The following is a 13,953-nucleotide window of genomic DNA, read 5'->3' as shown; positions in this document are numbered from 1 at the left end:
GCATTTGTGGTAGAGCAAAGAAATGCAAAACAGAAATGGTAAGTGCAAACACAGACGGACAAATAATCTATGTGCAAAAGAAGACAAAGTGCACAAATACAAAGAAAACCCCTAATCATAAATAAATAAATAATACGGAGAAGATGAGCTGCAGAATCCATGAAAGTGAGTCCATGGGTTGTGGAGTCAGTTCAGTGTTTGGTGAGTGCGATTATCTGCATCAGTTCCGGATTCTACAGCTTGTGGCGTAATAATTCTTCCTGAACCTGTGGTGTGGGACCTGAGATCTCGATGGCAGCAGCGAGTCAAGAGTATGGCCTGGATGGTGGGGGTTTGTTATTTAGATAAGTTAATAGAAGTAGAAATATTATCCATTTAATTAGATTTAAATATTCTGTAAAAGTGATTTACTACATAAACCCATGTTCTGCAGATTAGAGGAATTTGATGCACGCGATGGTGAAAAGTTGAGAGTCACCAGGCTGAGGTATGGAGATGGACAAGATCTTTCCTGGGACTGGATAGTGAGAGCAGTCGAGCACTGGCCATTGGATTGGTTCAGAGAAGTTGAGCTTGAAGGTCGATACATCACCCAGTCTGTAGTCGCAGGGAGGAGAACAGGGAGTGCAGCATTCGAGCATTAACTGTCTGAAGCAAATGCCAGGGGAGTGTAGATCCAGGAATGGGTGTCATTTGTAAATCTCACAGCCACTCCAGTCTACCCCACAAATGAACATACACAAATGGTCTAGTTCTCGGTCGAACAAACACAAATAGGTGTAAGCTCTGCTCCGACTGTAGACAACTGTGAATTTTGACCTTCTTTTAAACAAAATCTGTCATTTTTTCTCCCAGAATAGAATTGTCATGAAAATTTGATTGAAAATCCAATGTCCTTTCGAGAGAGAGTTTAATGCTGTTATCCTGCAGCTTCAGTCCTCCTTTCTTCTGTAACCTAGTTCAAAGTTCAAAGTTAAAGGTAAATCGGACCCAAAGGATGTGCGTATATGTCACCATATACTACCTTGAGATGCAGGCCTGCCCAGGCATACGACAGAATGTAGGAAAGCTGTAAACAGCAAAGACTGATAAACAACCAGTGTACAAAAGAAGCCAAATCACACAAATGATAATAAAAAAACCAGCCTGATCACGGGGCAATTTACAAGTACATCTTTAGACTGAGGGAGGAACCCTGTGGTTCACGGGGAGAACATACATGCCCCTTACAGATGGCAGCAGAACTGAACTCTGGAACCGCGGAGCTGTTACAGCATTGCACTCTCTACTGTGTTACTATGGTGCCCAAGGAACTGCAGAGTCCTTGAAAGTGAGTTTGTGGAATCTACTAACTAACTATGATAGTGAGCTTGATGATGGTTAACTAATGCCTCAAGTGCTTGTGCTGGTTACTCATTTACCGGTAGAACCCTCAGGATAAATTCTGTTTCCAGCCTGTGTCGTGATACCTTTAACTGAACAAAACAAATTTGGCTTAATTATTAGCATACATTTTCTTAGTTCTATTTCATCTAATTATCCATTATTAAAATAATTTCAGTATCGAGCTAAGCCAACGTGACTCTGAGGTCAGGTCAGGGTTTGTTTTTTGCTCTCAGGTATGTGATCAGCAAGTGCAAACACTAATTACTGTGTTTTGGATGTCACCAACTCCGAGGCAGTGCAGGGTGAGGAGGTGGGGGTAGTGGAAGCAGGGGTGATACTCAGTGCTCAGTCCCTGCACAAACAGATTCCGGTTCTGATTCAGATTAGTTACGAACGTTATAGAATCAAAGAGCTTGACAGGCCCTTGGGCCTAGCCAGTTCTTGCTGGCCATGGTTCCCAACTAGCCAGTCCAAATGTCCTGCACTTGGCCCACATCTGTCCAAGCCCCACCCTCTTCCTACCTATCAAAGTGCTGCATAAGTAACAGAATTGTACCTACCTTCCTCCAACAGCTTGTTCCATTTACTCACCACCCTCTGTGTGTAAACATTATCCCTCCGATCCCTTTTAAATCTCCCCCCCCCCCACCCAACCAGTGTCTCGTAGTTCTGTTTTCCCTGGGGAACACACTGTTATATCCAACATCTACAACAAGCTGGAGAAACTCAGTAGGTCGGGCAGCATTTACATTTCCCCTCCCACGGATGCTGCCCGACCTGCTGAGTTTCTCCAGCTTGTTGTACGTGTTGCTTTGTCCACACCATCTGCAGTGTACTTTGTGTTTACTAGATTGTTATATTCACCTTCTCTGTGCCCGATATGATTTTGATCTTTTCTGTACTGTCTTTCCTCATTCTCTGACATTCTGAGGACCAAAGACTGAGCCTGGCCAATATCTCTGATACCTCAGGCCCTTGTCAGATACACCAGGGAGCAATGAAGCTCCTTGCTTATGTCCAGCTCTCAGAGTGACTACAAGAGAGAGCTGGCAGCTTGAATCCTGGCTGTGGCAGTAGTTCAACACGCACAGTCAGTGCAGTTACTCAACCAGCCAGGCAGCATCTACAGAGAGGAAGAAATGTTTTGGGCTGAGACCCTTCATCAGGGCTGGAGAGCGAGGGGGAAGGAGTCAACAAGAAGCTGGGGGTGGAGGGGGGGAGCACAAGCTGGCAGGTGGAGGTCAAGAAAGGAGGGGATGGATGGAAAAGGGCTGAAGAAGAGGGAATCTGATAGGAGTGGATGGTGGACCATGGGAGAAAGGGAAGGAACTGGGACATGAGAGGAGGTGATGGCCAGGTGAGAAGAGAAAGGGTGGGAAGGGAGTTGGAATAGGGAATGGATTACAAGAGAGAAATTACCGTTAGCTTAAGAAATCATTGAGAATCTCTCGTCACTGAACCTTGTGGGTCAGTCGTTCTCCTTAATCACTGCACGTTCAGGAGTGAAAACTGTGCCATGCCAATAATACTAGACAGCAAAGGTTTTGCTTCCTGAATACTTTTGGGTGTATCTTACAGGTTTTGGGCTGCTGATCATGAAAATCATCATGAAATTTCCCTATCACACACAATTTTTTGAAAACTTGCCCATAGCTTTTATTTCAATTCATAATTCAAATCAGAATAACTGATGCCAAGCTTAAGGAAGGCATTTTTGTTGGTCCACAAATCAAACATGTCGTCAATGACAGGCAATTCGACAAATGTCTGATGGGACCGGAGAAAATCACATGGAAGGCATTCAAGGATGTTGGTGAAAATTTTCTTGGCAACTACAGACACCAATCTACGTGCAGCTGCTTGAAAACATGCTTCAAGCACACAAAACCATGAAGTGCAACTTGTCACTAAACATTCGCTGTCTGAATTTCCATTTGGACTTCTCCCCTCTAATCTTGGCGCTGTCAGTGACGACCATGGTGAAAGGTTTCATGAGGACATTGCGGTCATGGAGAAACGATGTCAGGGCAACTGGAATCTGTCAATGCTGGCTGATTATTGTTGGACCCTTAAATGAGAAGCCTCAGACACTGAATACAAATGAAAGTCGTCAACAAAATATTTTCAGCTTAGTTGAACAATTGCAAAGCTTCAGCAGGGTTCTGTAATTAACTGCATTAAGTAAAAGTTCATTTTTTTTTTCTCTGAATTCCTAAATGATACAAGTAGTCTGAAATTATATTTGTATTCAGCTTCAAGCAGTCAAAAAATTCTGAGGAAGCAACACTTTCTGAAAGAAAATTGTTGTCCAGTGTAATGTGGGCATTAGAATAGAGTGTTTGATGTTCAGCTGCAAGAGATGCAGCTTTGAATTCACTGCCGTCCCATTGTAAGGCAATTAAAATAATTGGTAAAGTTGCCGGAGGGGTGATGAAGTAGCTCTCATTAACACAGTAAGTTGCTGCAATGCAAAATGTACTTCCTGAAACAGTGATAGAAGCAGGCGCAGCAAGAACTTTCAGAAGAGAACTGAAGGAATATTTAAAGAAGGAAAAATCTGGTTGTAATTGTGCAGTTTATCCCTCGGCCACTACCTCGGGGTGAAAGATGTTGTTTCCACTCCAGTGTTTCAATGAGTTCTAAGGTCCCATGGAAGTTGTTTTGATCGAGGCATGGTGCACATAAACAGATCTTTCTTGAGAAGAGCAGGCTCTGTCAGTAACCTGACTTTGTGTATCTTTTTTATAGGGTAGGGCACCTCTACAACCCACACCTCCAATCTCATGTCATTGATATGAACACCTGACTTCAAAGAGCATTATAGAAGGCATTACCTCAGAGGTTCACATACATTTTGAACTTAGACTGTGATTGTTTAAATGGTGTATTCAGTATTGACAAGGAGAATTACAATTGTTTGTAATGCTGAAAATCAGGTAACTGCAAAGGTTTCACAAAGGGGGAGGGAAACCAGAGTGTTAGAGCAGATAGTGAGGTGGAGGAGGATAAAGGTCATGCAAGAGCTGCAAGTACAGTGCATGGAGTAAAGCCAGATCTAGCATATAAAGAGGCTTTGAGGAAAGAGAGATAGAATAAAGGGTGTAAAGGTAGTAAGGTAGAAGGGCTAAAGTGCATGTACTTTAATGCAAGGAGCATCAGGAACAAAGGTGATGAACTGAGAGCTTGGATACATACATGGAATTATAATGTAGTAGCCATTACGGAGACTTGGCTGGCACCAGGGCAGGAATGGATTCTCAATATTCCTGGATCTCAGTGCTTTAAAAGGGATGGTGGGGGGGGGGGGTGAAGGGGAGGAGGGGTGGCATTACTGGTCAGGGATACTATTACAGATTTGGAAAGGTGCAAAAATAACAGGGTTGTTATTATGGGTGACTTTAACTTCCCTAATATTTATTGGCACTTAATTAGTTCCAATGGTTTAGACGAGGCTGAGTTTTGTCAAGTGCGTCCAGGATGGATTCCTGTCACAGTATGTTGACAGGCCGACTAGGGGGAATGCCATACTAGATCTGGTATTAGGTAACGAACTGGGTCAGGTCACAGAACTGTCAGTGGGTGAGCATCTGGGGGACAGTGACCACCGCTCCCTGGCCTTCAACATTATCATGGAAAAGGATAGAATCAGAGATGACAGGAAAATTTTTAATTGGGGAAGGGCAAATTATGAGGCTAGAAGGCTAGAACTTGCGGGTGTGAACTGGGATGATGTTTTTGCAGGGAAATGTACTATGGACATGTGGTTGATGTTTAGGGATCTCTTGCAGGATGTTAGGGATAAATTTGTCCTGGTGAGGAAGATAAAGAATGGTAGGGTGAAGGAACCATGGGTGACAAGTGAGGTGGAAAACCTAGTCAGGTGGAAGAAGGCAGCATACATGAGGTTTAGGAAGCAAGGATCAGATGAGTCTATTGAGGAATATAGGATAGCAAGAAAGGAGCTTAAGAAGGGGCTGAGAAGAGCAAGAAAGGGGCATGAGAAGGCTGTGGCGAGTAGAGTAAAGGAAAACCCAAAGGCATTCTTCAGCTATGTGAAGAATAAAAGGATGACAGGAGTGAAGGTAGGACCGATTAGAGATAAAGGTGGGAAGATGTGCCTGGAGGCTGTGGAAGTGAGCGAGGTCCTCAATGAATACTTCTCTTCGGTATTCACCAATGAGAGGGAACTTGATGATGGTGAGGACAATATGAGTGAGGTTGATGTTCTGGAGCATGTTGATAATGAGGGAGAAGAGGTGTTGGAGTTGTTAAAATACATTAGAATAGATAAGTCCCCGGGGCCTGACAGAATATTCCCCAGGCTGCTCCATGAGGTGAGGGAAGAGATTGCTGAGCCTCTGGCTAGGATCTTTATGTCCCCATTGTCCACAGGAATGGTACCGGAGGATTGGAGGGAGGCGAATGTTGTCCCCTTGTTCAAAAAAGGTATTAGGGATTGTCTGGGTAATTATAGACCAGTGAGCCTTACGTCTGTGGTGGGAAAACTGTTGGAAAAGGTTCTTAGAGATAGAATCTATGGGCATTTAGAGAATCATGGTCCGATCAGGGACAGCCAGCATGGCTTTGTGAAGGGCAGATCGTGTCTAACAAGCCTGATAGAGTTCTTTGAGGAGGTGACTAGGCATATAGATGAGGGTAGTGCAGTGGATGTGATCTACATGGATTTTAGTAAGGCATTTGACAAGGTACCACACGGTAAGCTTATTAACAAAGTCAGAAGGCATGGGATCCAGGGAAGTTTGGCCAGGTGGATTCAGAATTGACTTGCCTGCAGAAAGCAGAGTGTCGTGGTGGAGGAAGTACATTCGGATTGGAGGGTTGTGACTAGTGGTCTCCCACAAGGGTCGGTTCTGGGACCTCTGCTTTTTGTAATTTTTATTTATGGCCTGGATGTGGGGGTAGAAGAGTGGGTTGGCAAGTTTGCAGCAACACAAAGGTTGGAGGCGTTGTGGATAGTGTGGAGGGCTGTCAGAGGTTACAGCAGGACGTTGATAGGATGCAAAACTGGACTGAGAAGTAGCAGATGGAGTTCAACCCAGGTAAGTGTGAAGTGTTTCATTTTGGTAGGTCAAATAGGATGGCAGAAAATATTATTAATGGTAAGACTCTTGGCAGTGTGGAGGATCAGAAGGATCTTGGGGTCCGAGTCCATAGGACACTCAAAGCAGCTTTGCAGGTTGACTCTGTGGTTAAGAAGGCATATGGTGTATTGGCCTTCATCAATCATGGAATTGAATTTAGGAGCCGAAAGGTAATGTTGTAGCTATATAGGACCCTGGTCAGACCCCACTTGGAGTACTGTGCTCAGTTCTGGTCGCCTCACTGTAGGAAGGATGCGGAAGCTATAGAAGGATGTTGCCTTTATTGGGGAGCATGCCTTATGAGATTAGGTTGAGTGAGCTCAGCCTTTTCTCCTTAGAGCAAAGGAGGATGAGAGGTGACCTGATAAAGGTGTACAAGATGATGAGAGGCATTGATCATGTGGATAGTCAGAGGCTTCTTCCCAGGGCTGAAATGGTTGTCACAAGAGGACACAGGTTTAAGGTGCTGGGGAGTACGTACAGAGGAAATATCAAGGGCAAGTTTTTTACACAGAGAATGGTGAGTGCGTGTGTGGAATGGGCTGCTGGCAACGGTGGTGGAGGCGGATACGATAGGGTCTTTTAAGAGGCTTTTAGATAGGTACCTGGAGCTTAGTAAAATAGAGGGCTATGGGTAAGCCTAGAAATTTCTAATGTAGGGATGTGTTCAGCACAACTTTGTGGGCTGAAGGGCCTGTATTATGCTGTAAGTTTTCTATGTTCTAATATCCACCAGTTGGGATACGTTCAAGAGTACATTTGTTCAAGTTTGTTAGTGTTTGCTAATAAGCTGAACCTCCTTAATGTGCTAGGAAAAGTAAATAGACTGACCTTCTTTCCATTTGAATGCGGCTGTGTGCTGGGCCCAGGCCAGCACACCTGACAAATTCACCACAGCACATGATTTCAGTAACGGTGGCAAGTTCTTGTCCATTGTGGTCCAGAAGTCACAGTTAATATTTTAACAGAATATTTCACTGGAATTCATTTTTATTTTCCATGAAACATAGAAAGCCTTCAGCAAAATACAGACCCTTTGGGCCACAATGCTGTGCCGAACATGTCCTTACTTTAGAATAAACAGTTAAAACAAAACAAGTTAACGCACCGTTAGAGAAAAATCAACCATCGGTCTTTGACTCTTGTTTATCCAAAGCCTTTATCTTCACTCTGGTGGAAAATTTAATCCATCTAGCTGTTTGAATCAAACCGTTCAGCTGAGTGGCGATCTGGGTCAATGTTGGGCCTTTTGGGAGAGGTGCAGAGAGATGGAAGAGTGCATGTGATTTAGAACTGTGTGTTTGTGTGGTGCAGTGTATTGAAATGAGAAAACGCTTTGTGTTTATATAGTGATATACCTCAGCTGATCCCAGGGAGATGTAGACTGTTGCACCTTGGCAGACCTGGTACTGGTCAGATGATCTGTTCTTGGGGAATCGGGTTGAACAGTAGTTACCTGATACCCTTTAACTAGTAGCTGGGCAGTGGTTGTCCTGGTACTGACGAAGATTCCAGGGAGAATTGCCCTGAACTTATCCAAGTAGAAATCATTAACAAGCCGCTGAGACGTCAGTGTAACAGCCTCTCATTGAGGTAAACTGCACCTCTGTCAGTGCAACGCTGCTAGGGGCCTGCACTAAAATACCTGTCACCTTGTTTTGTACTGACGTCGCTGGAGTGGGAATTAAGTTCACACCCATTTGAATGGCAGGTGGTAATCCTGCCCACCACCTCAGCTGGAAAGCGATGGGCTCACCGTCTCAAGATCGTCACTGTGAAATGTGTTGATTTTCAGCTCTAAGTTCAGCGCAATACATAAAAATTACTCTAAGTTACAATAAGAAATATCAAAAATAACTAGAGCAAAATAAGAGAGGTAGTGTTCATGGGTTCAGGAGCCTAATGGCAGAGGGGAAGAATGTGTTCCTAACATGTTGAATGTCTGTCTTCGGTTTCCTCCCTGATAAGGAGAGGTCATGTCCTCGATGGTGAGGGTAGTTCATCTTTGCCGTGTTTTTGAAGATGTCCTCGATGGTGGTGAGGCCAGTCCCTGTGTTGGAGCTGGCCGAGTTCGCAGCCCTCGGCAGCTTTTCTGATCCAGTGCGTTGATGTGTCTGGAGCAGGCCCTGATACAACCAGGCAGAATGCTCTCCATAGAAATTTGCTGACCGACAAAATCTCCTCGAACTCTGAATGAAATGTAGCCACTGGCATACCTTCTTCTTACTGACATCAATATGTTGGGACCTGGATAGACCTTCAGAAATGTTGCCTCCTAAGTCTGTGTGTAACATGTCTGCGTGAAAGAAATTGCTTCATTTTCTGACACTGACCTACAATTAACTTCTCTGGGTGGCTATCTGTTGATGGGATTCCTTACACAACTGTTTCCATGGTTTGTTTTATCTCACTGTCTGATGTTAAGAAGTAATTCTGTGAACATTCCTCATACCTGTTCTGCAGGGCAGCTGTGCTAGCGTCTGTGGAAATGGTCCGTAACCCAGTATGTACCAACAGTTACAGCAGTCACAAGCTGCCTGACTTGCTAAAAACACAATTAGAACAAAACAAGAAGTCCTTTGTAGTACAAAGTGATCAAAGTGGTCCTAGTGTTGCAGTGATTAGGTTGGTTCAGGAACTGAATGGTTGAAAGGCAATAGTTGTTCTGGAGCCTGGTGGAGTGGGAATTCTGGCTTCTGGATTTCCTGCCGATGGTAGATGTGAAAAGTTGGCAACTTTGATGATGGAGGTGGCCATCTGGAGGCAGTGCCTCCCACAAATACAATCAGTGTTGGGGAGGAAAGTGCCTGTGACGTATTGGATAGAGTCCACTCTTCTCATAAACACAAGAGGTTCTGCAGATGCTGGAAATCCAGAACGACGTACACAAAATGTTGGTGGAACTCAACAGGTCCAGCAGCATCTCTGGAGAGAAGTAAACAGTTGGCATTTGGGGAGACCGTTGAGCGGGACTTGGAAAGGAATGGGGTAAAAGACAGGATAAGAAGTGGGGGGGAGAGGGAGGAGCAAAAGATGGCAGGTGATAGGTGAAATCAGGTGACGGGGAAGGTGGGTGGTTGGGGGAGGGGAGATGAAGTAAGAAGCTGCGAGGTGATAGGTAGAAGAGGTAACGGGCTGAAGAAGAAGGAATCTGATAGGAGAGGACAATAGACAATGCAAGGAAGGGACGGAGGAGGGTAATCATTGGTAGGTGACGAGTAGCTGAGGAGGGATGAGAGGGGAGCCAGAATGGGGAATGGGAAAGGAGAGAACATGAGTTGTGGAGTCATTGAAAGTGACTCCTTGAGTTGCAGAATGCTCAGTGTATGTCAGTGTGTCACCCAGACATGAGAAACCCCAGGAATGAAGAGCTTTTGCAAGCACAGACCAGAAATGAGATGTTCTCTGTAATCAATGCTATATTTAGTATTAGTAACACCTTGGAACCTTTTGCATAGCTTGTCATTAAATGTTAGTACTTCTTAGATCTCTTAAAACGACAGGTGAATCCAAGCAACTGCTCCTTCAGTAACACACACATAATGCTGGAGACACTCAACGGGTTAGGCAGCATGAATGGAGAAGAATAAATAATTGACATTTGGATTCGTGACCCTTCATCAGCTTCCTCCAGCAGTTTGTGTGTTGCTCTGGATTTCCAGCATCTGCAGAATCTCCTGTGTTTATAAAATGCCCCTTTATGCAGCTACTTCATCTGATCTTTTATTTAAAGCACGAAAATGTTAATTTGATTTCAACTTGCCCAGAATTGGTGGTAATGCCATAGGGCAGGTGGGTGGGTGGCTGGAAGCGACGGCACTGAATATTCTCAATACTTGTGGATGTTTTGTGCCGCAGAGTGACGAGGGGGGAATGAGAACTCTCCAGAGGAAGTGGACGTCTTTTCTAAAGACCCGGCTTGTGTGTTCCATCCCAGAGTACGGCTTCCATTTCAACATCTTGAAGAGTATGTACGTGTTGAACCAGGAGCACTGGCAGGACGCCGTGTTTTATGGTGTGTTTGTATCCCAGTGGTAAGTACAAATCCTGTGTTCTGGTTTCGTTATTGTAAGTAGTGACAGCATGATGTGTGGTGGTGCCAGGGAGCTGGCAGGTTTTGATTAAAGATGTGCTTTACTTGTCACCTGTACATTGACACACCAAGACAAGCAGTGGAACATGTTGTTTGTGTCAACGGCTGACACAGACTGAGGATGTGCTGGGGGCAGCCCACAAGTGCCACCGTGCCCCTGGTGCCAACAGAGCCTGCCCACAACTTACCAGCCCTAACCCTTAGGTCTTTGGAATGTGGGAGGAGATGAAAGCACCCATGCGGAGAGTGTACAAATTCCTTACAGACTGATCACCGGCACGGTGAAGTGTTGCGTTAACTGCTCACTATCACTTCTGCTGTTTGATTTCCCTTGCTGCATTCTCAGGTAAGTCTTGATTTGAGTTTTCATTGATGGCCACCTCTTCCTTCTACAGTTTAGGGATATTTCAGACCCACTGTTGGCGATGAGATTTTTGTTTGTGGCATCTTTGTGGTTCCATCGAGGCCAGGCCAAGTCATCCACAGGAGCTTAAATCCCAAGCTGTCACGGAAAGCTCCTCACCTAAAGAACAGATGGTGGGTGAAATTCTGCAGGGTAACCAGCCAACCACTGGTAGCCACGACAAGCAGATGTTCGTCAGTGGAGTCACAGAAGTGAAAAAGTTATCAGACAGGCAGCAGACTGGATGATCTAACTCATACATTGCAGCTGCTGTGTGATGACACTTAGGTCCTGCAGACTTGATCTGGAGTTTATGAAATACCTGGAGCCCTGGAGCCTGTTATGAGACCGCGCCATTGCTTGGTACCTCCAGTGGACTGGCTGTCTCCCCAGTCTCCCCAATTCGACAGCTGAAGAATACTCTTCAGCCACTTTGAAACCATGTGACGGGGCGAAAGCAAAAGCTCATTTGACCTTCCTGAGAGGAAGAGGTCTTGAAATTCTGCGGATGCTGGAAACCTTGACACCGGCTACAAAATGCTGGAGGGACTCTGCAGGTCGGGCAGCATCCATGGAGGGAAATGAGAAGTCAACTTTTTTTGGGAGTTGAGACTCTTCATCAGGACTGAAAAAGTTTTGATGGCCCTGATGAAGTTCGGAAGTTCTGATAGAGTGACTGAGCCCAAAATGTCAACTGTCCATTTCCTTCCATAGAAGGGAGAGTCTAATCTGCTGAGTCCTTTCAGTATTTTATGTGAAAGCATCCTCCAACCTCTGCTGTCTTGATCTCAGCACATCTTCCAGCCTTAATGGGTCAGGTTTGACATAAAAAGAACAATTTCGATTTATGAATGACCTTTATAAAATGTGATACCTGTTTCCTCTGTCACTTCCCTCACTTAGTGTCTCTTCTGACCTTTTCAAGACTTTCAGCATCAGTGTCTGGAGGTTTTCCAGCCCAAATTGACTCTCAATATGGCTCCTTGCTCGATTAATCTGTACCTTGCTGTATCAGAATCAGTTTTATTATCATTAACATGTGTCATGAAGTTTGTTGTTTCAGTACAGTGTCAGAAACAAAGTGATTACGCTAAATTACAGTTTTTTTAAATGCAGAAGAGGGATACTGAGGTAGTGTATGGGTTCATGGACCATTGAGAAAGCTGATGGCAGAGGGAAAGAGGCTGGTCCGGCCACGTTGTGTGTGTGTCGCCAGGGTCCTGTCCCTCCTGCTTAATGGTAATAATGAGAAGAGGGCATGTCCCAGACTCCCTGGGTGCAGAGAAGTGTGACAGTTTGTGAAGGCTGCAAACCATGGCCGACCGGAGTGAGTGGTCCTCCTGAACTTGGGCGAGAGGAGTGAGTGGTCCTCCTGAACTTGGGCGAGAGGAGTGAGTGGTCCTCCTGAACTTGGGCGAGAGGAGTGCTGACAGCTCAGCAGCAGCTGACAAAACCAGTTGATCCCAGCATTTTCCATAAAGTGAGGTGGCGAGTGACGTTAAACACGGGAGCTCTGGAACTCCGGAGGAACACAGACAGAGGTGCTGCAGGAGCTGAGCAGGTCAGAGGGGAAGGAGCTGCTGGCATCTCAGTCTGACACCCTTCACCAGGCCAGCCTGAAGCTGCCCGGCAATGCCAGCATCTTGTCTTTGTTCCAGTGGCTGATCATGTGCTCGCACCCTTTCACTTTTGGAAAGAAAAGCTGTTGAAAGACACAGTCAGCTGTGCCGCGACGTGAAACTAAACCAGAACTATCGATCCAGACAATCAGTGGCACGGGAGAGTCGGCCGCTGCCTCACAGCCCTGACAATCTGGGTTCGAACTCGACCTTCAGTGCGGTCGGTGTACGGTTCTAGCCACTTTCCCTGTGACGCACTGGGTTTCCACTCAGGAATGTGCATGCCTCTGGGTTAGTTGTCCTGTATAACTGGTCCTTGGGTGTGTGGCTGAGTGGCAGAATCTGTGCGGGGTTGATAGCAACTTGAGGTGAATAAAATGGGGTGAGTGTAGTAGAAAATGGATTGGACTGCAATCAGTGGGCTGAATATCCTCCACAACCAGCATTAATTGAAATACTATTCCATATGGACAGTGGAACCTTTTTTAAGCTTAGTTATTGCACCAGCTAGTTCTCCTTTTACCTGTTTCTCTCCCTTGCTCTTTGCAACCCTGGTAATTACCCCAGCTTTGACCTTGTCCCTTCCCTGAGGAATTGTTACAACTAAAACAGCAGCTGTGTATCAGTGAAATAACCTCAATTTCCCCGAGTCTGTAGAGAATTGAATCACCCCTACGTCCCCAAGTCAGAATGTATTCACCCCTAGGTCCCCGAGTCAGAATGCATTCACCCCTACGTCCCCGGGTCAGAATGAATTCACCCCTACGTCCCTGGGTCAGAATGAATTCACCCCTACGTCCCCAGGTCAGAATGCATTCACCTCTAGGTCCCCGAGTCAGAATACATTCACCCCTACGTCCCTGAGTCAGAATGCATTCACCCCTACGTCCCCAAGTCAGAATGCATTCACCCCTACGTCCCCGATTCAAAATGAATTCACCCCTACGTCCCTGAGTCAGAATACATTCACCCCTACGTCCCCGAGTCAGAATGAATTCACCCCTACGTCCCCGGGTCAGAATGCATTTTCCCCTACGTCCCCGCGTCAGAATGAATTCACCCCTACGTCCCTGAGTCAGAATGAATTCACCCCTACGTCCCCGAGTCAGAATACATTCACCCCTACGTCCCCGGGTCAGAATGCATTTTCCCCTACGTCCCCGAGTCAGAATGCATTCACCCTACGTCCCCGCGTCAGAATGCATTCACCCCTACGTCCCCGGGTCAGAATACATTCACCCTACGTCCCCGCGTCAGAATGCATTCACCCCTACGTCCCCGGGTCAGAATACATTCACCCCTACGTCCCCGCGTCAGAATGCATTCACCCCTACGTCCCCGAGTCAGAAT

At 45.7% G+C, this 13,953-nt stretch overlaps 1 protein-coding gene across 5 annotated transcripts in view; it reads left to right on the top strand.

The window, feature by feature from the left end:
• The window catches only part of LOC132379315 (semaphorin-4G-like), a 232,914-nt gene that overhangs the window by 116,831 nt on the left and 102,130 nt on the right, over positions 1 to 13,953 (top strand). For all 5 annotated transcript variants that reach the window (XR_009507385.1, XR_009507384.1, XR_009507383.1 and 2 more), the window contains exon 8: positions 10,347 to 10,522. Coding sequence is in view for 1 of the 5 variants with exons in the window: in XM_059947021.1 (XP_059803004.1) it covers positions 10,347 to 10,522 (176 nt within the window). In the remaining 4 variants the exon portion in view is untranslated. The remainder of the gene's footprint in view (positions 1 to 10,346; positions 10,523 to 13,953) is intronic.

This window comes from Hypanus sabinus, chromosome 22 (assembly GCF_030144855.1).
Source record: "Hypanus sabinus isolate sHypSab1 chromosome 22, sHypSab1.hap1, whole genome shotgun sequence".
Taxonomy (NCBI): Eukaryota; Metazoa; Chordata; class Chondrichthyes; order Myliobatiformes; family Dasyatidae; genus Hypanus; species Hypanus sabinus.
This window is presented reverse-complemented; position numbering and strand designations above follow the sequence as displayed.